The sequence below is a fragment of the Chiloscyllium punctatum genome, chromosome 16 (assembly GCF_047496795.1).
Source record: "Chiloscyllium punctatum isolate Juve2018m chromosome 16, sChiPun1.3, whole genome shotgun sequence".
NCBI lineage: Eukaryota > Metazoa > Chordata > Chondrichthyes > Orectolobiformes > Hemiscylliidae > Chiloscyllium > Chiloscyllium punctatum.
This window is the reverse complement of record NC_092754.1, coordinates 14781839-14809164: the sequence shown is the minus strand read 5'-3', so window position 1 is coordinate 14809164 and position 27326 is coordinate 14781839. Positions and strand designations below refer to the sequence as shown.

At 39.9% G+C, this 27326-nt stretch overlaps 1 protein-coding gene across 6 annotated transcripts in view; it reads right to left on the bottom strand.

Moving 5' to 3' along the window:
* Nucleotides 1-27326, bottom strand: part of prkcz (protein kinase C, zeta) — a 428930-nt gene that overhangs the window by 97339 nt on the left and 304265 nt on the right. For all 6 annotated transcript variants that reach the window (XM_072586280.1, XM_072586279.1, XM_072586278.1 and 3 more), the window contains 3 exons: nucleotides 27181-27300; nucleotides 20143-20222; nucleotides 8841-8930 (listed from right to left, as the gene is read on the bottom strand). In XM_072586280.1, the coding sequence (XP_072442381.1) occupies nucleotides 8841-8930; nucleotides 20143-20222; nucleotides 27181-27300 (290 nt within the window). The remainder of the gene's footprint in view (nucleotides 1-8840; nucleotides 8931-20142; nucleotides 20223-27180; nucleotides 27301-27326) is intronic.

The window sequence follows — 27326 nt, the reverse complement described above, 5'->3', positions numbered from 1 at the left end:
TGGTTAATAGATGAAATAACCCTTTTTCTTAGAATTCTGTACTACCTAACAAATTATAAAATGCAACACATTCTACACACTTGGTAAATCACTCTGCTGCAAAATAAGTACACCTTCCATGGAATCATTGTTTAAGAAGTGGCATGCTACGAATATCTCTGCAACAGTCTGTAGTATTACACATGAAATCATTAGGCTGCACTGGGATTAATCATTAATATAGTCTATCTAAATATTGAGGCAATTTTGAATTCAACTTCCTAGTCCAGGCAGATTCTGGTCCCACCTTCCTTGCTTCAGAGACAAAATCAAAATGATCACTCTCTAAAATCCATCAAAATGGTGGAGGAGCAGGGGGTACTTTGCTTAGGCCTTGTCTGCTCCTGGACAAGACTGCCTGCTGGGCTGCTGAAAAACCTGGAATCTGAAGATGACTTTCTCTTCATTCCTTCTTTTTACTTCTGCTCTTTTTCTTTCTTCAAACCTGGAGAGTGGTAGGTGAAGGAGGCTGCCTCAGGCAGCTATGCTTGGCTGAGCTGTACATGGCTCCACCCTAGCCTGGGGTCTCCCAGCATAGTGAGGAACAGGTCCTGGGCTGAATCTCCCTGCCCACACCCGCAGGCTAGGCCGAGGTTTCGGGTCTGTAGCTAGACATGGCACCTGAGGTCTTCTTCATCTTTGGTGTCCAAGTACTCCTTCGTCTTGTCCAGGAATGGCAGACTTGTCCAGGACTGCCAGTCTTCTTCTGCTGAAGCTACCTGCCCAATGTTCCAGTGGCCCTGCGTGGCAGTCTCATCCTGGCTGCGTCTTCAGCGTATTCCATTGTTCTTTAATCAGTTTTCATATAAAGGTACATGTGACAATAAATTTTTATTGTATTCCATTCTTTTCTACCATCAAGTAAAGCCTTCCATTACCACTTATCTTTAATATCCGTTCTCTAACATGTCCAAAATTATGCTTGGTGATGTGTTCTCCAGCTCCACTGCTGAAGCACCCTGGTTATTGTTTCAACCTCAACAATTTGTAATTATACATACCCTTAATCTTATAAAGCATCCTACAAGCATTACAGTTTTAGATAAAACAAAATATCATGCCAGTCCATGTAAGGTGATATTAGGTCTGGTGATCAAAATAACGAGGTTAAAGGGGAGTCTGAAAGGAGGAAACAATGGTAGAGTAAGAAAGAGACAACATTTGTGAGCTTTAGGCTCGTTATTGAAGACACAGCTATGACTGGTAGAGCAATTAAAGTTGGGGATGCTCAGGTCGTCAGAATTAGAAGACAGCAGATACCTTGGAGGGTTGTGGGTCTTGAGAAATTACAGCAACAAGGATTGGCAAGGTTATGGAGAGATCGGATTACAAGGAGAAGAATTTTAACATAAGACATCACTTGACTGGGAAATCAATGTATATTAGTGACATCCTGGACTGAGCAGGAAAGAGACTCAGTAAAAATACTGGCAACAAAGTTTTGGATAACCTCGGGTTTATAGAACTCCTACAATGTACAAAGAGGCCCTTCAGCCCATCAAGTCTGCACCAATCCTCTAAACATTATCCCACTGAGATCTACGATTCTATCTCCATAACTCTGCATTAAATATGGCTAACCCACTAAGCCTGCACATCCCTGGACACCACAGGGCACGTTAGCATGGCCAATCCACCATTCTTCCACATCTTTGGATGTGGAAAAGAACCACAGCACCTGCAGAAAAACCACACAGAAACAAGGAGAACCCCCCCCCCCACAGCCAATCGCCGAAGGCTGGAATAGAGTCTCCGGTGCTAACCACTGAGCCACCGTGTCACCATAAATGTAGGGTAGAATGCAGAAACCAGCCAAAAGTGCACTGGAATCTATCTTGAGCCAACAGGTAATGAAGATGTGAAATGAGGCTTTCAGAAACTCAGTCAGGAATTAAATGTGATACTGAGGTTGAGGATAGACTGATTTCATCTCAGATTGTTGCCAGGCAGGTGGATGGAGTCAGTTGCTAAGGGAGAGTGTTTCGTGTGGAATCTGGATACAATGTTTTCATTCATTCAATTGTAGTAAATTCCTGCTCATTTAGCGATGGATGTTGAATAATCATAATTTAGCAACAGTGGTGGAATCAGGAGAGGTGGTGGTGACAATGGTTAACGAGAATCTGACCTGTTAAGAGGGAAGAGTTGTTTTACAAAGCAGAACCCAAGCTTCAATCGATACAAAAGTCTTAGACCACAAACATAGGAGCAGAAGCAGGTCATTCAGTCCATCAAGTCTGCTCTGCTATTCAATGAGATCTGATAATCTTCCATTCCATTTTCCTGCCTTTTCCCCATAACTTTTGATTCCTTTATGGATTAATATTGCAAATGGTTCAGCCTTGAATATATTTAAAGGACCCAGCGTCCACAGCTCTCTACGGTAAATAATTCCACAAATTCACTACTCTTAGAGAAAATAAAATCTTTCTCCTCTATCTTAAATTGATAACTCCTTAAACTGAAATATATGCCATTTGGTCCTGGACTCTCCCATATGGGGAAATAATATCTTAGCATTTACCTTGTGAAGAACCCCAAGAATTTTTTTGTTTCAATATGATTACCTCTCATTCTTCTAAACACAAATGAATACAAACCTACCCTACTCAACCTCTCCTCATGACAAAACCACTCCAAGCCTGGGATCATCTTGGTGTAAGAAATGGAGCACAGCCCTTCAAACACATCTTCACAATACTGCAGGAGCGGTCAGCCATGGAGGACAACGGTAAGAATCAAATCACAAGAATCTGGACGCTGCGCCACTAGAAGTTTGATGACTTCAAATCAGTTGTCAGTAATGCATCTTCAAAATGACAAATTCTACAAACTGCATCAGTAGCCTTGATGAACATTCAGTTCACCACACACTCATCACTCAGCAACAGTTGAAGAAGATTTATACATTATATTTGCTAGCTTCATCGCATCAACTTGTACTTTACATTGTTCTAAGCCTCACACCCACATCTCTCAGATTGTACATAGTGCAAACTATTTAACCACACTGCACCCTCAACAACCACACAGTTTCCACAACACACAAAGCATTTTGTTCTCTTGCAGTTTATAGTGGTACACAACTCCAATGATTTGAAAAGTTGAAACTTGGAAGAGAAAGTTAAAGGGAGACAGACGTTTTCACAGAAGAAAAAAAATCCCTCAATCCAGCAGGTTATTGGCTAAAGATCTAAAGTGGAGATGTAGTGTAGTAATTTTTTCACTTAATTGTTGAGAGTTGAAGCATTCCATATAAAAAGGTAGTGAAAACTGATTCCATGAATAATTTTAAAAGGGAGTTTGATAGATATTTGAGAAAAAGGAACCTGCAAGATTAGAGACAAAACGTGGCAATGTGGGATTAAACACAATCACTCTTGCAATATCCAAGCACAGACATTGCAGACTGAATAGCCTCAATATGTATTGTTAAGTTTCTAAGATTCAGTGAATGTTCAGGGAACATAGCACAAGTAATTGCTTTCTACAGTTAGTGTAACACAAAGTAAAATGATTCATTTATTAAAAACTTCAAGAACTACAGGTGATTACATATTCTACATGTTCATACTATATATTTAGCTACTCATTTTATATTTATAAATTATTTTGACAAGTAAACTTACTTTAGTATGCTGAACAGTAACTGGGCAGATGTACAGCATCAACAATTTTAAATGTGGAATTTTGAGCAGCCCAATGGAAAAATAAATCTCTAACTGCTGGCAAAATGCTAATAAACTAACCAAAAAGATCCTTCAAGAGACACTGAGGTAGATAGGGATATTCAGTGCCTCATTTACACAACCAATTGGATGTCAGTAAGAAATCCCCTGGAGTGTCAGAAGCTGAGGGGTGACCTTATAGAGATGTAAAAATCATGAGGAACATGGACGGTACAAATAGCAAAGCCCTTTTTCCTAGGATAGAGGAGTCATAAACTAGAGGACATAGCTGAAGGCGAGAGGGGAAAGATTTAAAAAGGATTAACCTTAGCGATAACGTTTTCAGAGGGTGGTGCGCGTATGGAATGTGCTGCCAGACGAAGTGGTGGAAGTGGGTACAATTACAACATTTAAAAAGCATCCAGATAGCTATATGAATAGGAAGTTTAGAGAGATATGAGCCAAATGCTAGCAAATGGGACTAGGTCAGATTGGGATGTCTCACTGGTATAGAAAAGTTGGGCCAAAGGGTCTGTTTCCATATTGTATGACTCTGAGACCCTATAACACAGCATCAGCTCGAAGCAACTTCCCATTGTGACATCACAAGACTAAATTCCACTTTCCAAAAGTGCCTTAGCCTGAACACTCATGAAGGGAGGTTTTCTCATCAACATAACATTAGAAGTATTGAACCACAAAATAGGCATGAATTCTACTCAGATGGCTTGTAACCTGGCAATCTACTTATTGGCCTGGCATGATTTATGCAGACCATCTCCTGAAGGTAGAGATGCTGGGAGCCAGAATGCAGAGACATAGATAAATATGCACTGACTGTATACAAGCCAGCAATCAAGGCATTGTACTGAGAATTTATGTTACAGTACAAACATATTTATTCATAAGAATCAAGACGAAAATATTGTTTCCCAAAATAAATGCACTAAAATTTATGTCAAAAAAGCCAATTTTTAAACCAAGTGAACTTTTGCAGTTTAGCTTTGAAAGCTCTCATCTATCAGATGTTTTGCAGATACTTATGAAGTTGTAACCTTACTAGTCATCAAAATATTCAGAAACTGGTGCTCTTCTGAATTGTATTTTATTAAATTGCAAACAGATTACTTTTGCATTTCTTGCATTTTCCTTCTGTAAGCATAACTTTTTGCCAGTAATCTGTTTTCGGATTTGTTTCGAGGATCAAGACTATGCAATTTCTCAACTTCCTCTTTCTTCTGTAATCTAAAATTTAAAACTCAAGCTTGGCATCATCCTATCATTACACGTCAATTTATCCAATCTTGCCTCCATCTTGTGTCTTTTTATTTAGGCTTTTCCTTTCTTTTGAAAAAACAAAAATATTACTTGGATGGACTTATCAATTTCATTGGGGATGAGATGGAGAAAGTAAAGGAATCATTTTAAGTTAGAGGTCAAATAATTACAAATTTATTATATGTTATGGTGGTCCATAACAATAGAAACAATAGTGGCTACTGTAATTAACAAATTACTTGTTGTAGTTGCAATCTTGATGTCTTTAAACTCTTATCAGCAAATTGTCAGTTGAAGGCAGTCACATATTTGCCCCCATGTAACTATGATAATAGGTATCCACAACAGAAATATGTTCATTGATTAAAAACTTGTTGCAGTCAGGGCTTAAACATGTCTACCAATGCACGACCTCCAAAGTGAAATTCATACCCCTAGACTAACAAACCATTGCCCCTATGGTATCACAGTTTGAAATCAAGTAGAAACAGAGATGCTCCTTTGTTCGGCTATAGCATAGGTATCAAGTCACCAGATTATTAATTCAGAAACTCAAGCTCATGTAGGGGTGACTCAGTGGTTAGCACTGCTGCCTCACATCATTGGGGACCCTAGTTTGATTCCACCGTTGGATGACTGCCTGCGTGGTGTTTGCACATTTTCTGTGCATAGGTTTTCTCCAGATGTTCTGATTTCCTCCCACTGTCCAAACATGTACAGGTTAGGTGGATTGGCCATGGAAAATATGGAGTTACAGAATGGGGGTTGGGTCTGGGTGGAATGTCCTTTGGAGTGTCTCGATGGGCCAAATGGCCTGCATCCACACATAGGGATTCTATGATTGCTCAAATCATTCAGCCCTCCAACTATTTGCTCCAAATGTTACTTTTATTATGACAAAAGCAGAATGCCAAACTTTGGTGTTTATATAAACAGAAATAAGAAAAAGAAAAACATATGCTGTGTTTAGATGCATAAAATACATCTCATCTGGAAGATGTCAACATACTTCCCACACACTCCTGTCCAAGAATCAGAAGATGGCTGTTGGCTCAACAGATCAATTGAGAGACTTTGTAACAATGTCAGATCACATTTACAAAATATTTGATGGAGATTTGACTGCAATTTAAAATAACCCCATAACGGTTTACTACTTCCTCAATAGAAACAAAGTGCCTTCATAGGAATCATCTGACACTTCTAATTCTTCACTTCATAAAATGGTCTTCCATTGACATAGCCACCTCACCATGTAAAAACGTGGATGTAGGTTTGCTCACTGAGCTGAAAGGTTCATTTCCAGATGTTTTGTCACTCTACTAGGTAACATCTTCAGTGGGCCTCAGGCGAAGCACTGTACATGATTCCTACTTTCTATTTATATGTTTGGGTTTCTTTGGGTTGGTGATGTCATTTCCTGTGGTGACACAATTTCCTGTTTTTTTTCAGGAGCTGGTAGATGGGGTCTAACTCGATGTGTTTGTTGATAGAGTTCCGGTTGGAATGCCATGCTTCTAGGAATTCTCATGCGTGTCTTTGTTTTGCTTGTCCTAAGATGGATGTGTTGTCCCAGTCAAAGTGGTGTCCTTCCTTATCTGTATGTAAGGATACTAGTGAGGGAGGGTCATGTCATTTTGTGGCTAGTTGCTCTTCATGTACCCTGGTGGCTAGTTTTCTGCCTGTTTGTCCAATGTAGTGTTTGTTATAATTCTTGTGTGGTATTTTGTAAATGACATTAGTTTTGCTTGTTGTCTGTATAGGGTCTTTCAAGGTCATTAGCTGCTTTTTAGTGTGTTGGTAAGTTTGTGGGCTACCACGATGCCAAAGGGTCCGAGTAGTCTGGCAGTCATTTCCGAAATGTCTTTGACGTAGGGGAGAGTGGCTAGAGTTTCTGGACGCGTTTTGTCTGCTTGTTTGGGTTTGTTGCTGAGAAATTGGTGGACGGTGTTCATTGGGTACCCATTCTTTTTTAATACACTGTATAGGTGATTTTCCTCTGCTCTGCGTAGTTCCTCTGTGCTGCAATGTGTGTTGGCTCGTTGAAATAATGTTCGGATGCAGCTTTTTTATGGATGTTGGGATGATTGCTTTTGTAGATCAATATTTGCTCTGTAAATAGAAATCAGGAATCATGTATCGTGTTTTGCCTGAGGCCCACTGAAGGTGTTACCTAGTAGGGTGACGAAACGTCTGGAAATGAACCTTGCAGCTCAGCGAGCAAACCTACATCCAGAACCTCAACCTGAGCTACAAATCTTCTCAAAACTTGCTGCGTGAAAAACTCTGAGGGTTACAGAGTGCAAATTCCGTTTACTAAAAGGGTGCCCATTATTTTAAAAGTTAACCTTACCAGAAAAAAATGTATACTTTTGAGGAGTCAGAATTCTTTTTGGTAAGAAATGTTCAATACTGAATGCAATACATAGAGTTTATTCAATAATAAATCTATTTAGGATTACTCTTTGAAGTGTCTTACACTTGTTTTCACAAGTCCAAAGACTAGTTTTATTGGGTAAGATCCAAAAATCCAGAACCAAAAACAAAAATTTGCTTCAAAAACTCAGTAGGTCTGGTAGCATCTGTGGAGACAAATCAGAGTTAACATTTCCATTTCGGTGACCCTTCCTCAGAACAGTTCGAAACGTTTACCCTAAATGTTAAGTCTGATTTGTCTCCACAGATGCTGCCAGACTTGGCGAATTTTTCCAGCAATCCATAGTTCTTTCAGTTTCCAAAAATCCAGTCCTCATTTTGTTATGATCCTGGCTGATGATACTACTGGACAAGTCAAATCCCAGAATGAAACCTGGCTTGATAGGTCATATATTTAAGGATTTTTCTGAAGTCATGTGTGGTTAGTCATTGGAACATATTTATACTAAACTGCAAGTGTTCTTTAAAACAGAACATGAAATTATGAAACAAAAATAAAAACAAGTTATACAAAACAGTTCAGAAAAATTATAACAAACAATAAAAATATAGTTTCAACCTGCTCTACAACAATATCAGTCATGAAAACTTGTGCCCAGAGAAATTATACACTATCTGAACTCTTCAAAATTCTACTTAACTGACTCCTTCCAATTTCTTTTCTGCAAACTGTAGAGACAATTTTAAGATTCCTTTCTGAGTCTGTAGATATGAACCTTTCACAATTCAGGGGGCCTAGTCTTTCTCCAAAAACTTAAAGACTACAAAAACTACAAGATCTCTTGGCTTGGAATCTCCACAGACAAGACGACACTTTCTGCTGAGGTGACTAGCTCCACTGCAATGAATTATACTTTTGTTTCTTCTAAACAGAAGAAATTAAAACAAGTTAAAATGGCTTTGTTCTGTTTCTTCTGTATCATAAAATCAATTGTATAAACTTCTTGCCCATCAACATTACACGTGTTCTCCCAACTTGACTGCAATCACATACTTTCCTATCAATAATGTATTAAAGGTCACTGTTCCAGAACGACTTTGTCTTTTAAAAACCCTTCAACAAACTGAACATTGCTCTGCTTTTGGTTTAAAATACAACTTCTAATAATTACAATACAATGTATAACACACCTTTCACCATAATTCTAAATATTAAACATAGTTGTCCAAGTTCAAGGCTCCATTAAAACAGACAGTCCAGTTGCACACTAATGTAAGTAGTATTCCTACAGTAATGTATTCCTAATAAACCAATTACAGAAAATTTTTTTGTTTGGAATAAAGCAACAGGAAGCGTTCCATCACCATTGGACATCCACTTCCTCATTATGCCAAAGTAGGCTGTTGCATCTGCATGTCCACCTGCCCATCACAGGTATCAAATGACTGACAACTTGTCAGATGTACTGTATTACTTACCAGTTCCCAGTCAATGCTACGGAAAAAGGTGTGAGCCTGGATGTCAGCAAATCCTGTCTGTGAATTACACCCAAGTCGTTCTTTAGGGTCCTGTGAACAATTTAAACAAATAATATGAAAGATAAGTGCTGCGCAAAGATGATTAGATGAATATGTCAAATTTCTATTCCAAAGTCATTTTCTTTCCAGGAAATATATACTTCTAAAATAATATTTGAACAGCTGAAACACTGATTCTGAATTTAAATGATATTTTGTGTTATATGTTAACAATAGTGTACATCTTCATTCTGCTCACGATTTTAATTCTGTAGATACTACAGTGCGTAATATCAAAGTATATCAATGTTCCTTTAAATACCCAAGTTATGTCAGATTCCTATCCAAAAAATGTTTTTATTTTCAAGTAAATGTATTATTCTAATTCTTAATCTGGATGCTGGATATTTATTTAAATATTTCAAACAGCATTGAGCTTTTATTTAAGTTACCTCAGATTCATTGCCTTTGAAATGTATTTTACTAAACTTTTAATAATTTGTAAAATAAAAATTACAAGTTATGAGCAACCAAAATACAGAATCGATTGTAACTGCTCATTGCTTGTTATTCAATCGACATGACTATTTATTGTAGTTATAATAGTGACCCATGAAAAAGTTGAAACAGTCCTAGTATGGCTTAACATATCACAAAACTAGAGTACTGTTACAGAATGAATGCACTGAAAGTATCAAAAATAGAATAGCTTACACATTACTATTGTTGACAAGTTCTCATTTATCAATGAATGAATCAAACAAAAAACGCTCAATGTGGAAATTGACAAGGCTCAATTGAGATGTGTTGATCCACTTCTATTGTGAATTTTCAATAAAATACAACTGTTGAACTTTCTATTTCCCTCCACCTGTGCACTTACAAGTGGCGGACTGTATTAATCTATAGCAGGCAAACACCAGGGCAAAAGAGCAACTACAACAACAAAAACATTGCACATGTGACATCTACAATGTAATGGGTGAGAACCACAACTGATGTGTTTCAGAAGTACTCTTGGCATAAAAGACACCCAAGGCAATGTTTTATCTGAGTTTGGGGGTGATTCGCCATGCAGAATATGGAGGGCTCATAGCATCTCTTGAAGGTTTGTTTCAAATGGCATTCCGGTCTGATCTAACCTCCATTTAGGAGTATGCAGTGTAAAGTATGCAGTGTCACATGGTCTTCAGTTTCTAAGTGGAACTGAACACCATGTAAAAGTTAGTTCCTTTGTTATTTTCCAACTATTAACAAGTACTCATTAAGATGAAACTACACATTTCTTTGGCTGGGTTATCACAAGGTAGAAAAGCTTCCCAAGAGAGGAAGCTTTAAGTTGGTCCAAAAGGGGAGGATTTCAGAATACAAATCAGTGACTTCTGCTTCTAATCCATAATTCCCTCACTGAGGGTAAGTTAAATCCAATCAATTATTTTCAATAGTATCAATATAAACTGATAAAAATAAAAGCAGACTTGATTCCTTTGCAAATACTTCCCATCATACCCATAAAGTTTTGCACTGGAGTTAAATTGCCTGAGCCGAAGACAAGTTACATACCAGAAAACAAAAATTAAGATTTAAAAATTTAATTTAAAAAATTCCTTTATCGTTGTTTATATTCTGTTTCCAAAATGACCTTGAGATAGCATAACATTTTTAAGATCCAAATTGAAGAACTTGTTAACTGGTATCATAAGTAAGAACTGTATGAAAAAAATACAAGCTATTGCAACTAATTATAACATTTCTTACCTAATTCCTCAATAGTTCTTACACATCTTTTTGGTTTAGTCAATGTAATCTTTTTCAATAGTTTAAAAAAAAACCTGCACTGTAGAGCTACCATTTATAATTCATTTCATTGCCACAAATCAAATGGGAGATGCTTATTGGACTTATTGGAAATATGGGTAGAGTGTGTGTTGCTGGGAGAGCACAGCAGGTCAAGCAGCATCAGAGGAGCAGGAGATTCGACATTTTGGGCATAAGCCCTTCATCAGAAATGATGGAGGGCCGATGCACAAAACGTCGATTCTCCTGCTCCTTCGATGCTGTCTGACCTGCTGTGCTTTCTCAACAACACACTCTCAACTCCTGATTTCCAGTCCTCACATTCTCCTTGTTGGAAATATGCAGAACCTCAGTTTCAACCACATTATTTACTGAAGGAAGGGAGAAAGAAAACAATTAATATTTAATTTTCAGGGGTCTGACTACTCATTTAATCAGAAGAGATGAATGACTAAGGAGGGATGAAGGAAGGTATCATTTTCCAAAGCAAAAACAAGAATACAGATAAGGCACACTGTTAACATGGACTATGAAGTTCTTTGTACCTAAGCTTTACTGTAAGCTCGAGGATATGTAAATGTCAATATCTTCTAAGTTGAGATAGCAGACTCAGCATTGAAGCTCTACAGTGCAGATAGTGGCCATTTGGCCTATTGAGTTCCACAAACCCCCCGAAGAGCATCACATCCAGACCACACCCTGCCACTCAATTGTCATAAATGCACATGTACCATGGCTAATCCACCTAGCCTGCACATTCTTGGACACTATGGGGCAATTTAGTGAGGCCAATCCACCTTATCTGCATATCTTTGGACTGTGGGAGGAAACCAGAGCACCCAGCGGAAACCTACACAGATGTGGCCTGAGGGTGAAAGTGAACCAGTGTCCCTGGCTCTGTGAGGCAGTAGTGCGAACTGCCTTTGCCATCATGCCATCCATATTGTGCCAGTGAGAACTATAATTTCTCTCCTGAAATAGTACTTTTAAAACAGGCATGGTTCATATGTTGAGAATTCCAACAATTTGTACACAAGTGAGGACTAAGCACAGAGAACAGAATTATTCAAGTAAGATCTCTTAATTTAATATTAAAAGTATAATGCTAACAGCAGAAACTATCACAATGTAAATCTAATGCTTCTTCTTATTTGGTAACGTACCCGCAAATAAACATTTCAATTCTGATTACTACTTTATTTGTTGATAATTTTTTTGAACTGTTCTTTTAATTGGACCTTTTTAAGCATCCAAATTTGTTACAGTAGCTTTTTTCAATAAATATCTTTACAAACAGTTTTGGAGGTTTTAATAAAGTGACAACAGTAATGAAGATTATGTAATAATCACAGTATTTCTTAAACTGCAGATGATGTTCTGAGTAACTGGCATGTTTAAATCTTGCTTACAATTTTATTGTAGCAATGTTACCATAACCAGATTGGGTAATGAGTAAAAGGGAAGAATGAATCGCTTTTCAAGTCTCAAAGATCTTAGTGGTAATGATATATTGTAGACTAGCTCAGACCTGGCCAACACAATTGGTGTGTATAGCAGCAAATTACAGGTTAGCACAATCCCAGGCAGCAGCTGTCAGGTTCTGAGTAGAGGAGTCTCCCAATGTGATATCTGCTATTGGCAACAAAGAACAGCAGATCCAACTAAAACAAAGAGTTAAATTAGCCCAAACAATCTCATCTGAATTAGTGGACTGAAGAACGAAGATTGCTAAACTCGTGAAAATATTCTTTTTAAAATCAGGATTTTTCACATGGCTTTCAGTGATGCAGCATTTTTGCTATATGGAAATTGCATAAGGTTTTACTGAAAAATCTACATATTTGTACTATGATAATGTTAAAAACTTTTAAATCATACCAAAGGAGAAAATTATTGTGGACAAGCATGTAAAATCTGCATGAGATCGCACAGCAGGAATTCTCCACCAGAAGCAAAAATAATTGAAGATTTGGATTTTTGACCTTCTTTGTCATACAATAAAAAAGAAACTTGATAAAAAAAAGGCACTTAAGTTGGTGTTGAAATGAGAATACTGATTTAACGTTTATATTTAAATGCACATTAATAGCTACATTTTCTCTATTTTAAATATGGTTGGATAACATCATTGGTAAGATAAGGCAGGCCATAAGCACAAACTTTACCTACTGATGTCAGCTGTGCAAACACAAGCATTGGTATTTAGCAATACAAGTGCCAGGCCAACTAACCCTTTCTGAACTCCATTTACTATGTCCATTGAGCCCATATTTAACCTAACAAAGTCAAAGTTGTTAAAAAAACAACCATGCAGGATAAAAACAACCTGTAATGTTATCTCAGATTTTTAAATTTGCTCTCACTATATGTTCTCAATTTTGCAGACAACATACCTCCACTGAGAGATTTTCTTGAGAAAGCATGTTCCCTACCTGTGGCAAGAGGCCATTTAGGAGAGTGTCTTTTGCAAAATGAATAGTGTATTGCCATTGGTTTGAAATTCCTGTTACATGCATAAGTCAACTATTCCAATATAGAGCACAAGACATTTGCTCTTGTATTCAGCATCTTGTGGTTTCTCACACAATTATTTGTAACAAATATACCTTTGAAACAATTCATAATCTATTAGAAGGTCAAAAATCACATGACACCTGGTTACAGTCCACTGCCCCTTCATCAGGTGTTAATGAGACAGGAAGACCTTAGACGCAGAACTTATAAGGAGTTGTATGACCTGTTGATCTTTTCCTGAAAATACTGTGTCTTAAGGTCTTCCTCTCTGACTAACACCTGGTGAAGGATTAGCACTCCAAAATCTAGTATTTTCAAATAAATTTATTGCACTGTAACCTGGTGTGTGATTTCTGACCTTGTCCAACCCAGTCCAACATTGGTACCTTCATATCAATTACCAATAGAAGTAATATGCCAGAAACTGCTAATGGGTGCACTACCATGTTTGCAACATCTACCTCAAGTTCCAAAGGTATTATTTTCAAGTGAGATAGAAGCCAGGTACCAGTTGATCATGTCTAGCATGCTGAGCAGATTATCCAATCCATGCAAAGATGATATTACTCTTGATCTGCATATTGATGCCCGAGACTATGAAACTGAAGACATCTCAAGGTTGAACTGTTATGCTTTGGCCAGAGACACTAAACAGTTGCACAATTTAAGGAGTTGCAAAGGCATCATTGCAAGGATGGTCTGACAGTATTAGACTTACATTAATATTTGTTCATTTTGATCACGCAGAGACAAACTTGGTATCTAATGACAAGTCATTTTCAAGGGCAAATAAGTCCTGATACCAAAAGCATTTCACCAAGCTATCATCTCCATGTTAAATTAAGGACGGATGGATGTTGAACATCTCTGAACTGGCCAAGGATGAATCAGGATATTCAAAGGTTCATGAATGCACGTGAGGCACACCCAATGTATCAACTCGATAAAATATTTCATTCACCTCTTCGATGAAAATAACCATAGGCCTATTTACAAAGGATTTCATCCTTGTGACAGGTTCCTTCTGTAAATTTGCCATTGTTCTATGCCATTGTTTTATTGGTAGAGGAATTGAGTTCTGGAGTCCCGAGGTCATGCTGCAGTTGTATAAGACTCTGGTGCGGCCGCATCTGGAATATTGTGTGCAGTTTTGGTCGCCATACTATAGGAAGGATGTGGAGGCACTGGAACGGGTGCAGAGGAAGTTTACCAGGATGTTGCCTGGTATGGTAGGAAAATCCTATGAGGAAAGGCTGAGGCACTTGGGGTTGTTTTCATTGGAGAAAAGAAGGTTTAGGGGTGATTTGATAGAGGTGTACAAGATGATTAGGGGGTTAGATAGGGTTGACAGTGAGAACCTTTTTCCACGTATGGAGTCAGCTATTACAAGGGGGCATAGCTTTAAATTAAGGGGGGGTAGATATAGGACTGATGTTAGGGGTAGGTTCTTCACTCAGCGAGTCGTAAGTTCATGGAATGCCCTGCCAGTAGCAGTAGTGGACTCTCCCTCTTTATGGGTATTTAAGCGGGCATTGGATAGGTATATGGAGGATAGTGGGTTAGTGTAGGTTAGGTGGGCTTTGATCGGCGCAACATCGAGGGCTGAAGGGCCTGTACTGCGCTGTATTCTTCTATGTTCTATGTTCTATGTTCTAAGTGCAACCATCATTGACACGATAAGCACTACTTTCAGTTTGTTCTGTGCCTAGGATCAGATGATGTTTGAAAACAGAATGCAGCACAGTGGCAAACAGTTTCGAGGTATGTATACATAGTGAGAATGACTGATATCATATTGTGAACTTACCATCCACGTACCGTCTAGCAGAATGTGATATGAACTGTAAAATCAATGGTCACCAAGTGTTGAATACAAAGCAAGAGTGCTGCATTGTATTGCGATATTTTCATGTGCTACTGTTCAGTGTCTCTGGCCAAAGCATAACAGTTCAACCTTGAAATGTCTTCTTCAGTTTCATAGTTTCACAAATGGAGAGGGATTATTTCCCCCTGCACAACGCAAGATCTGACGGTAAGTGTGAATGACCTTGCCCAGCAACCAATTGTCCAACCATTCTGACATGCAGGGCATTCTTCTTCAAAGACAGTGATGAAGAAGAGGTAGCTGACAAGTAAGCAGGTGAAGAACCACCAAAATTATGCAGACACAAAATAACTGCAGATGCTGGAATCTGAAGTACACAAACAGGAGGCTGGAAGAACACAACAAGCCAGGCAGCATGATGAAGTGGAGAAGTCAATGTTATGGGTATTAACTCATCTTCAGAACTAGATGCGCGGGTAGGGGTTGCTACAGATAAAGGGAGAAGGGGAGGGGGTTGGAGTGGGGAGAGTAGCGGAATGGTGAGGTCATGATAGGTGGACACAGGTACAGTATGACTTGGTTGGTCGATGGGAGGGATCAATCTGGTTGGTAACAGGAAGGAAAGGTCAGTAGGTGGAATGGAAGGGAGGAGGCGGGACTGGAAAGGAAGCTCGGGGATGGGTGGGAAGGTTATGTGAAATGAGAGGACTCAATGTTAAGTCCTTTGGGTGGTAGGGTGCGCAGGCGGAAGATGAGGTGTAGTTCCTCTAATTTAAAGTCTGATTCACTATGGCAATGGAGGATGCCTAGGATGGACATGTCAGAGGTGTGTGGGAGGGGCACTTGAAGTGGGCAGTGACTGGGACATTTGGCTGGCCGTTTCAGGCCAGGCGAAGATAATAGACAACAGACAATAGGTGCAGTAGTAGGCCATTGTGTCTTTCGAGCCAGCACCACCATTCATAGCAGGAGGTGTAGGCTTTTTCTGCCAGCAGTGGCTGCTCAAGTCTCCCCTCTGCATTTGTGTTGTGCCATGCAATGGAGCGGCAGGTTATTTTTATTTTTGGGCGGCACGGTGGCACAGTGGTTAGCACTGCTGCCTCACAGCGCCAGAGACCCGGGTTCAATTCCCGCCTCAGGCGACTGACTGTGTGGAGTTTGCACATTCTCCCAGTGTCTGCACGGGTTTCCTCCGGGTGCTCCGGTTTCCTCCCACAGTCCAAAAGATGTGCAGGTCAGGTGAATTGGCCATGCTTAATTGCCCGTAGGGTTAGGTGAAGGGGTAAATGTAGGGGAATGGGTCTGGGTGGGTTGTGGGTCAGTGTGGACTTGTTGGGCCGAAGGGCCTGTTTCCATACTGTAGGTAATCTAATCTAATCTAAAATTATGATCATGGCTGATCATCCTCAATCAGTTTCCTGTTCCTGCCTTATCCCCATAACCCTTGATTCCACTATCCTTAAGAGCTCTATCCAACTCTTTCTTGAAAGTATCCAGAGACTTGGCCTCCGCAGCCTTCTGGGGCAGAGCATTCCATGCACCCATCACTCTCTGGGTGAAGTTTCTCCCCAATTCTGTTCTAAGTGGCCTACCCCTTATTTTTAAACTATGTCCCCTGGTTCAGGACTCACCCATCAGCGGAAACATGCTTCCTGCCTCCAAAGTGTCCAATCCTTTAATAATCTTATACGTCTCAATCAGATCCCCTCTCAGCCTTCTAAACTCAAGCGTATACAAGTCCAGTCGCTCCAATCTTTCAGCGTAAGGTAGTCCCGCCATTCCGGGAATTGACCTCGTGAACCTACACTGCATTCCCTCAATAGCCAGAATGTCTTTCCTCAAATTTGGAGCCCAAAACTGTGTACAATATTCCAGGTGCGGTCTCACCAGGGCCCTGTACATCTGCAGAAGGACCTCTTTGATTCTATACTCAATTCCTCTTGCTATGAAGGCCAGCATGCTATTAGCTTTCTTCATTGCCTGCTGTACCTGCATGCTTGCTTTCATTGACTGGTGTACAAGAACACCTAGATCTCATTGTACTGCCCCTTTAACTAACTTGACTCCATTTAGGTAGTAATCTGCCTTCCTGTTCTTGCCACCAAAGTGGATAACCACACATTAATCCACATTAAACTGCATCTGCCATGCATCCGTCCACTCACCTAGCCTGTCCAGGTCACCCTGTATTCTCCTAACACCCTCCCCATATTTCACCCAGCTTAGTGTCATCAGCTTAACAAAATGGTCACCTAGTCTACATTTGGTCTCACCGAAGACCACATCAGTAGCACCAGATGCAGTAGACTAGGCTGGAGAAGATGCACGTGAACCTCTCAAGTAAAAGGACTGCTTGGGGCCTGAATGATGATGAGGGAGGTGGTGTTTGGGCAGGTGTTGTCAGTTACAGGGGAAGATACTGGGGGGCTTGGAGGAGAGTGTGGTGCGAATCAAAGAGTGGTGAAGGGAATGGTCCTCGTGGAAGGCAGAGAGGATAGAGAGAGGAAGATGTTTTGTGTGGTAGGGTCTAATTGGAGTTGGCAGAAGTGTTTGAGGATGATACGTTGGATGAGGAGGCTGGTGGGGTGTAAAATGAAGACAAGGGGGACCCTACCTTTATTATGTTTGGAGGAGGGGGTTTAGAGCAGTGGAGTAGGGAATGGAACATTGTTTGAAATAGGATGACATCTGGGATGCTTGGGAGTGGAACCCCGTCAAAGCAGATGCAATGGAGACAGAGGAATTGGGAAAACAGAGTGGAATTTTTGCAGGATATAGGGTGGGAGGAGGTGTTGTCCAAATAATTATGGGAGTCTGTGGGTTTGCAGCAAATGCCGGTTTGTAAAATGTCACTGGAGATGGAAACAGAGAGGTCAAGAAAGACAGGAAGGTGTTCATTGACTTTGTTAACAAATTCCACCCCACCATTACATTCACTTGGTTTATCTCTGACACCTCCTTCCCCTTTTATTGACCCCTCTGTTTCCATCTCCAGCGACACATTTACTATAAAACTCACAGACTCTCATAGCTACCTGGACTACAGCTTCTTCCACCCTGTATTCGGCAAACAAATCCATTCGTTTTCCCAATTCCCCTATCTCATCTGCTCTGATGCCCTCCAATTTCAAACAATGCTATTCCCCTGACTTTGCCATCCAGACAGCCCTCCAACCACACCACCTCCATTCCCCGTTGCACTGCTCTAAACCCCCTTCCTCCCAACCCCCTCCAAAGGTAGGGTCCTCTTGTCCTCATTTGCTACCCCATCACCCCTGCATCCAATGTATCATCCTTAAACACTTCCACCAACTCCAAATAGACCCCACCATCCAGAACATCTTCCCGTCCCCAACTTTCTCTGCCTGCTCTAAGGACAGTTTCCTTCGCCCCTCCTTGGTTTGCACAACAATTCCCACCAACCACTCAAATGCCCTGATACCTTCCCCTGTAACCGAAAAAGATGCAACATTATGCCCATACACCACTTCTCTCACTGCCATCCACGGCCCCAAACAGTTCTTCCAGGTGAGACACAAGTTCACCTGCATCGAATCCACCAAGTCTACTGCATTCAGTACTCCCGCCATGGTCTTCTCTACATCGGTGTGACCAAATGTAGATTAGGTGACCGTTTTGCCGAGCATCTTCGCCTGGCCCAAAATGACCAACCGGTCACTGCCCACCTCAATTGCCCCTCCCACTCCCCCTCTGACATGTCCATCCTCGGCATCCTCCATTGTTGCAGTGAATCAGACTGCAAACTGGAGGAACATCTTATCTTCCGCCAGGGCAGACTACAGCACAGAGGAATTAACATCGAGTCCTCTAATTTGAAACAACCTTCCAAACCACCCCCCAGCTTCTTTTCCAGCCCTACCTCCTTCCTCCCATTCCACCTACTGACCCTTCCTTCTAGCTACCAACCAGATTCATTCCTCCCATCGGCTTGCCAGATCATACCCATTACCCGTGTCTACCTATCACTACCTTACCATTCTGCTTCTCTCATCACTTCTCCTCCTCACCCTCTCTCATTATCTGTGGCTCTCCCTACTCCCACATCTAGTCCTGAGGATCCAAAATGTTGACTTCTTGTGGTGCTGCCTGGCTTGCTGTGTTCTTCCAGCCTCCTTGACTACCAAAATTGTGCAATGGGTAGCAAGTGCAAGCTAGAAACACAAATTTGGATATCAGCAAAGATTTCTGAAATATGCAACCAGCCCAGATCATAACAATTCAGTACTGATCATGGTCTACATTGCAAAGGAACAGAAGTCAGCTTAGACCAATGTATGGTACACCAATCATGCACAGTGTATGGAAGTACACTCTGACAATGATGATTGTGTAATGATGTTGAGTGAGGCAACCAGCAACATGACATATACCTTTCCAAACAGGAATGTGATTACCAGGTGAATGATCAAAGTGTGACAGTGAAGCTTTAAACGTTAATCTTATAAACTCAATATCAACTGTTTTTATAATTATTGAATTGACAACACTTGTCTAAATCCAACCATGTACATTTGCTTGGTCTAGGTTTTTGTCTTTGGGAAAGTAGGGTGGCATATGTTGTATTATGTCCTATGGTTGGCATGTCAGTGTGTCTTTAAGAAATATGCTCATGATATCATTACCGCAGTAGAGAATGTGACTTGAGCATATGAACATCTCAAGATACATTTTACCTCTGATCATTTGAAGCACTATACTGTAAACAAGGTCCTCTGTTGAAATTTAATGCTTAATGTCAGCCCAGTGAGTAATACTCCCAAGGAACGTAATGTTCTTACATAAATTGGTTATAGGACCTTTCAATACTACAACATCCATACCCAGTTTCTTATGTTATGGAAGATCAAGTAAAACACCTTGTTGAAGGCAATTTCACATCCCCAAAAACATGTATCTTTTTGCAAGTCTACATTATCCTCCTCACAATTCAAAATAAGTTTTGCATTAACTACAAATTTTGTAATTGTACCTCATACACCAAGATTGTTAATATATATCAAGAACAATTGTGTCAACAGTTAACTCCCTGCTTCCAAATACCTCATTGACTTTGGATTGTAATGAATACCTTATTTCAAATCAACATCTGAACAACCAGTCACTTACCTTATTTAAAAATCCTTTTAGGACACTGGCTGCTTTTACTGAAAGTGATCTAGGGATTCGAATAGGCTTCTCCAAAATAACTGAAAAGATTTAAAAAGTAAATTAAGTATATTGCTGAATTTATTATAGATGCTAATTTTCTACATTTCATTATTTTTTGAAAATGTCTTCAATTTTTTTCTTTTCATTTAAACTTTGTCTGATTTGAGTGTGCAACATTAATCATAGCTGAATGCACTAGATGACTCAATGGAATAGTCTTTTTTTTAGTTCTGGAACACAACTTTCAGTCCTGACATGATTATTGAGAGGAGATTTTCTCCTTCAGTCATTATCTGTTCTTGACAGAAAGTAATTCTAGTAAGTGCATGTTCACAACTTAGAATATCCCATAAGGCTGGCATGCAACTTTGTTCACGCTTAAAAATTTTATAAAGACACCTTGGAAGGGAAATGGAAATGTTATATTTTTGCAGATGATGATACTTGTTGCACTTTGTTGGAGAGAGATACACAAATCTCATTCTTAACTAACTTCCATCAGTGAAAGTTCCAAATGTACAGGTCTTATTTCACAGGATTGACAAGCCCATACTATTTACTTTGATAATCTAACAAAACAAAAATATATTTTCACTGAGTTAACAGAAGAATATAGTCTGAACCAAAATGTTCTTCTAACCACCATTAATACTACTGCCTCCTGGGGGCAATTTCTGCAGGTGCAGGAATTTGTACTGATAACTGATGAAGAGTCATCTAGACGGGAAATGTTAGCTGCCGGTCTCTCCAAGGGTGCTGTCTGACCTGTTGTGATTGCCAGCATTTGATGTTTTCAATACTACTACCTAACTAATGCACTGGAGACATTAACTAGAATGTGTGAGGTGCAGTCAGTATTTGAGTGAATGCATTAAGTTCTACCCTGTGCTAAGAACAAAAAATGCTGCAAAACTGACAAAGGCCACATAGACAACGTGCAACCAAAGACTACGCAACCAGGACAATGTTGGTGAACACAGTCCTGCATATATGGAGGAAGCAGCATATGGTAGTAAACATTCAGAACCTTAATATAAGTGCATGCAGCATTCAGTTTAGCTTTGAAGAATCAGTGTCATTTAATGCTGAATCAAAACTAATGTGGAATGTTATTTACTTCCTGTGAATCAACAAGTTGCATTTATGTACTATTACTTGGAAAACATTCCAATGCATTTCACAATTAGACAAAACGGACACTTGGTCAACAATACAGAAATTAGATTTGCAGACATAAACAACAATTCATCAAAAAGACGGTATTGAGAAGTGCTTTAAAAAAATGAAAGACAGCTGACGTATCAGAAAGAACTTCTAAAGCAAGGACTCAAAGCAGCTGAAGGAAACAAACTAATCTCAGAGAAACAGTTAAGTTTTGTGGGAGGGCAGGATAGCATCGGAGAACAATATAGATTGGAAATAGGGAGGGATAAAGCAACAAAGGAAATTAAATGAGAATGAGAACTTTAATTTGGAGATGTTGGAGAATCAGCAGCCTACATATGCCAGCAAGGGCAAAGAAAACGGGTGGTTTGGAATTTAAAGACAGAATAAACAATGACTTAAGTGGAACAGGGAAGAACACAGTGTACTAACAGAAGAGTAAACCAAAGAGTTAAGTCAAAAAGGAAGAAAAAAAACTGTAAAAGACAGAACTAAAGCTATTTAACTGTATAGAACAGCATTTGAGAACAACTCTGATCAATTCATAGTACAAATAAAAATAGATTAGTACGATCCAATAGCCATTTGAGGTACTCATCACCCTCTGCATAAAGAACTTTCCATGCATATCTGCCCTAAACGTTTCACCTAAACCTTGAACTCGAGACCCCAAGTGACAGAGTTCCTTACTCCAGGAAAAGCTTCTTGCTATCCACCCTGTCTATACCTCATATGATTTTGTAGACCTCTGTCAGGTCCCCCCTCAACCTCTGCCTTTATAAATAAAATAATCCGCATCTACTCAACCTCTCTTAATAGCAAGCGCCCTCCAAACCAGACAACATACTAGTGAACCTCCTCTGCACCTTCTTCAAAGCATACACATCCTTTTGGTAATCTGGTGACCTGTATTCAGTATTCCAAATGCGGCCGCACCAAAAAGTCTTCTACCACTGTAACATGACCTGCCAAAACTTGTACTCAATATCCTGTCCAACATAGGAAAGCATGCCGTACATACCTTCTTGACCACTGTATTGACCTGTGTTCCAACCTTTAGGGAACAATGGACCTCAATACCCAGATCTGTCTGCACATCATTTTTCCGCAGGATGTTTCCACTTACTGTATGTTTCGCTCTTGAATTGGATCTTCCGAAATGCATCACCTTGCATTTGCCTGGATTGAACTCCATCAGCCATTTCCCCAACTCTCCAATCTATTTGTATTCTGTTGTATTCTCTACAGCCCGCTTCACTATCTGCTACTCCACCAACCTTAGTATCATCTGAAAACTTGCTAATCTGACTACTGTACCTTCCTCCAAATCATTTATGTTTATCACAAACAACAGTGGTCCCAACAAGGATCCCTGTGGAACACCACTGTGACCATTTTGAGAAATTCCCTTCAACTACTACTCTCTGTATCCTGTTGCTCAGCCAGCTTTCTATCCATCTGGCTCGTACACCCTGGACCCTATGCGACTTCACCTTCTCCATCAGCCTATCATGGGGAACCTTATCAAACACCCTACTAAAATCCATGTACATGACACCTGAGGCCCTTTGCTCATCAATCAACTTTGTAACTTCCTCAAAGAGTTCTATTAAGTTGATAAGCCATGATCTTCCCTGCAAAAAACCATGTTACCTATCACTGATAAGCCCACGTTCTTCCAAATGGAAATAGATCGTATCCATCAGTATCTTTTCCAGCAGCTTCCCAACCACTGATGTCAGGTTTGCCAGTCTATAATTACCTGGATTATCCCTGCTTCCTTTCTTAAACAAGGGGACAACATTAGTAATTTTAGTAATTAGTTCTCTGTGACCTCACAGTGTTCAAGGATGCTGCAAAGATATCTGTTAAGGCCCCAGCTAGTTCCCCTCTTGCTTTCCTCAGTAACCTAGGATAGATCCCATCCGGAACTGGGGACTTGTCCACCCTCATGCCTTTTCGAATACCCAACACTTCCTCCCTCCTTTTGCTGACTAGACCTAGGGTAATCAAACATTTATCCCTAACCTCAACATCCGTCATGTCCCTCTCCTCGGTGAATGCCGATGCAAAGTAATCATAATGAACTTCAACCATTTTCTCTTAGTCCATGCATAACTTTTCTCCTTTTGCTCCTTATATATATGAATAAAAGGCTTTGGGATTTTCCTTAACCCTGTTTGCTAAAGATACCTCATGACCCCTTTTAGCCCTCTTAATTCTGGTTTCAGATTGGTCCTACAGTCCAGATATTCTTCCAAAGCTTCATCTGTCTTCAGTCACCTCAATCTTATGTACACTCCCTTCTTCCTCTTAGCCAGTCTCACAATAATCACCTATCATAGTAAATAATGAGACAGGACTAATTAAATACATCAATGTCAAGCATGCTCTGTGCAAAAGTGATAATGATAGAAGTTCACATCTGTCTCGAGTGTGAGAAATTTGAATCCATAATTGGCGTATTAAAGCAACGAAAAGCCATTTACAAATATCTGAACACCAAATTGGCTGAAGCGGAATGATAAAATAGGTTAAAAAATAAGGCTGAAATAATAAAGTGGTCGTTTTGGCAGAGGAGCCTGAAGCTAGATAATACTTGATGTGGTTCAATGAAGAGAAAATTTCAATGATATGCCACCCTCATTCAAGTCTGGGCAAAGCTGGTCCCACCTGCCTGATCCTCACCTAAATCCCTCCAAACCATTGCTATTCTACGATTTTAGCCAAATGTCTTTTAAATGTTGGAATTACAGCCGCATTCACCTTTTCCTGTCAAGTTCACTCTACCTGCGAACCACCCTGTGTACAAAATTTGTCCCTCGTGTCTTTTTCAATCTCACTCCATTCACCTTGAAATCACCCATCCGAGGGAGAAGACTACCATTATCTCTATCTATATTCCTCTCAAGCTCCTATGCTCTATTGAAAGAAATCCCAGCCTATCCAGCTTCCCTTTACAATTCAAACCTTCCATACTCAGTAAAATCCTGGTTAATCTCTTCTGAACCCTGTCCAGGCTAATATCCTTCCTGTAATGGAGTAATCAGAACTGGACAGATCAGGTCTCACCAATGTCCTATACAACCTCAACATGACGTCTCAACTCCTGTACTCAAAGGACTGAGCAATGAAGGTAAGCCAATCACCAAATACCTTTTTAATCACCCAGTGTATATGTAATGCAAACTTCAAAGAATTATGTACCTGAACCACTAGGTCCCTCTGTTCTATAACACTACCTGAGGCTCTGTTAACTGTATAAGCCCTACCCTTGTTTGTTGGACCAAAATGCAATGCCTTGCATTTATTCAGGTTGAACTCCATCTGCCATTTTTCAGTTCATTGACCATTTGATCAAGATCCCTTTGCAATCTTAGAAAACTGTCATCACTCTCTACTATGCCACCAATTTTGGTGTCGTTCACGAACTTACTAACCATGACGTTTACATTCTCATCCAAACCATTCATATAAATGATAAACAAAAAGTGACTCATAACTGATCCCTGTGAGCACCGCTGGTGACAGGCCTTCAGTTCGAAAAGCAACCCTCTGCCACCACTCTCTGTATGACTCTGAGACCAAAGCAGGGAAACAAATGGGATAACAGAAGGGGTGTTTTTGGCAACAAAGGTAGCCAAACATGGAAGAGAAGGAATGTTTGAACAGATCGGTAGTTGTGCAAGTACAAATGGTAAACAGGAAGCTTAAGGTAGGCAGTTGCTTGTATATTGCCAATAGACTGAGCTTTCTCCTTATGTGGCCATAGAGGAAGTGGAGTTTAAAGCCTGCAGGACAACATGGATGCAAAGATTCAAATTGGATATAGCCTTGTCTGTGACTGAGAACATGAGAATGGAGAACCAAAACTGCAAGTTAGAAGTGGTGCTAATGAATGTTAAGTACTATATGGAGGGAGAATCTAATAGTCAAAACATCACCATTTTTGTAATGTTCACGTTCATAGAATCCAAAGGAGAGAGACAAGTGATATAAATCTGGAATTAAGAGTCTAAAGGTGACCATGAATCCATTATCAATTGTTGGAAAAACCTATCTCGTTCACTAATGCTCTCAAGGAAAGGAAACTGACATTCTTACTGAGTATAGCTTACATGTGACTCCAGACAACACAGCAATATGGTTGGCTCTTAATTACACTCGAGGCAATTAGGGATGGCAATAAATGCTTGGCTAGCTAGCGAAGCCCTCATTCGTGTGAATAAAAAGTACGTTGGATTGAAATTTGGCTCAGCGAGAGGGAGCAAAGTATTATTGACAACAGATATTTTTATGATTGGTAGGCTATTTCCAGGGATGTGCTGCAGGTCTCTGTACAAGGTCTTCCAAGAAGGATGTGTTGAAACGGGCTGGATAAAGTTAAAAATCTCACCACGCCAGGTTAAAGCCCAACAGGTCTATTTGGAAGCACTAGCTTTCGGAGCGCGAGTACTTCCAAATAAACCTGTTGGACTATAACCTGGTGTTGTGTGAGCCTTACAAAAAGGAAGCATGAAAAAGTTGATAGATCACGTAAGCTTTGATCAGGGAGCTGATGATGAGAAATAAAACTGCTGTACAAATCAATGGGCCTGTCAATGCACTTGGGAATAACAAACAAGGCTGCAGAATAGAGTGATGGAAAAATACATCGTATTAACTCTTTGCAAATAGCAGTTCGATTGGATGAGGTTATCCAGAAGCATACAGAATACTTTCCTTGATTGCTCTGATACACAAGTCCTTGGCCAGAGAGGCTATGTTAGAACTGTACAAAATACTAATTAGACGAGACAGAGCATTGCATGTAGTTTTGAACACTAGAATATAGGAAAGCTGTTCTTGTCCATATGGGGATACAGATGAGAGTTACATGGATGTTGCCATGAAAAGAAAATTTTGGCCATGGGAAAGATTGGTTAGGCTGGAATTTCTTAACAAATAGGAACGATGTATTATCTAGCTCCTTAACCTTCTCCACCACAATCATGCCTGACATTCTACTTCAATTCACTTTCCTGCTCGTTCCCCATATACTTTGATTCCTTGAAAGATCAAAAAATGATTGATGTGTGTTGAATATTTTCAATGATAAGAGCATCAATTACCCTCCAGAGTGGAAAATTCTAAAGGTTCACAATTCCTTGAGTGAAAAAGCCATTTTGCTCTCAGTCCTAAATGCTTGATCCTTTCCTTGAAGTTATCCACCGTCCCCACCCCATCAATGCTCTGGGTTGGTTTCTTTGGAACAGAGAAAGCCAAGGGGAGATTTAATTCAGGAGTATAAAATAATGTTTCGAGTGAGTACGAATCAGTTATTTCTATCTGCAGAGACATAAATAACCAGGGGATAGAACTGAAGTAATTTGGGGAAGGATTAGAAGGAAGTCGAAGAAGTATTTTGAGGTTTGGAATTCACTACCGAAAAGGTGGCATAGGCAGAAACCCACAAAACACTGAAATGTATGCGAGGTTTTGCAACCTACAGAGTTATAGACCATGGGATAGGAGGAGAGAGTAGGTTGGATTCCTCCTTTTGTTGGCATAGATATGATGGACCAAAGAATATCTTGCTGTACCACAAATCTCTCTATTTATGTTTTACCGAATGCAAAACTCAAATGCTTTTTTAAAATCAACTGTGCAACTTAAATGAATGCAAATAAACCAGAAAAATTATTTGCCCAATTTTTCCCCGCTTTGAGTAGCTGACAAATGAGAACTGCTTTTCAGTGTGTGATAGGTGGCCTTGACTCATCACTTAATTGACTAGGTCGAGAGCCAACACTTATTAAAAGTAAAATTAAGTTTGTATTATGTCCTGCTAACCTTGAAACAGGTAATCCTCTGTGTTCATGTCTGGGTTATCAGTGATGATGTCAAATGGTGATCTTCCAGCCATCATTTCAAACATCAATACGCCAAGTGCCCACCAGTCTACACTGAAACCTGTCAAATAGCAAAAAGGAGTAAGT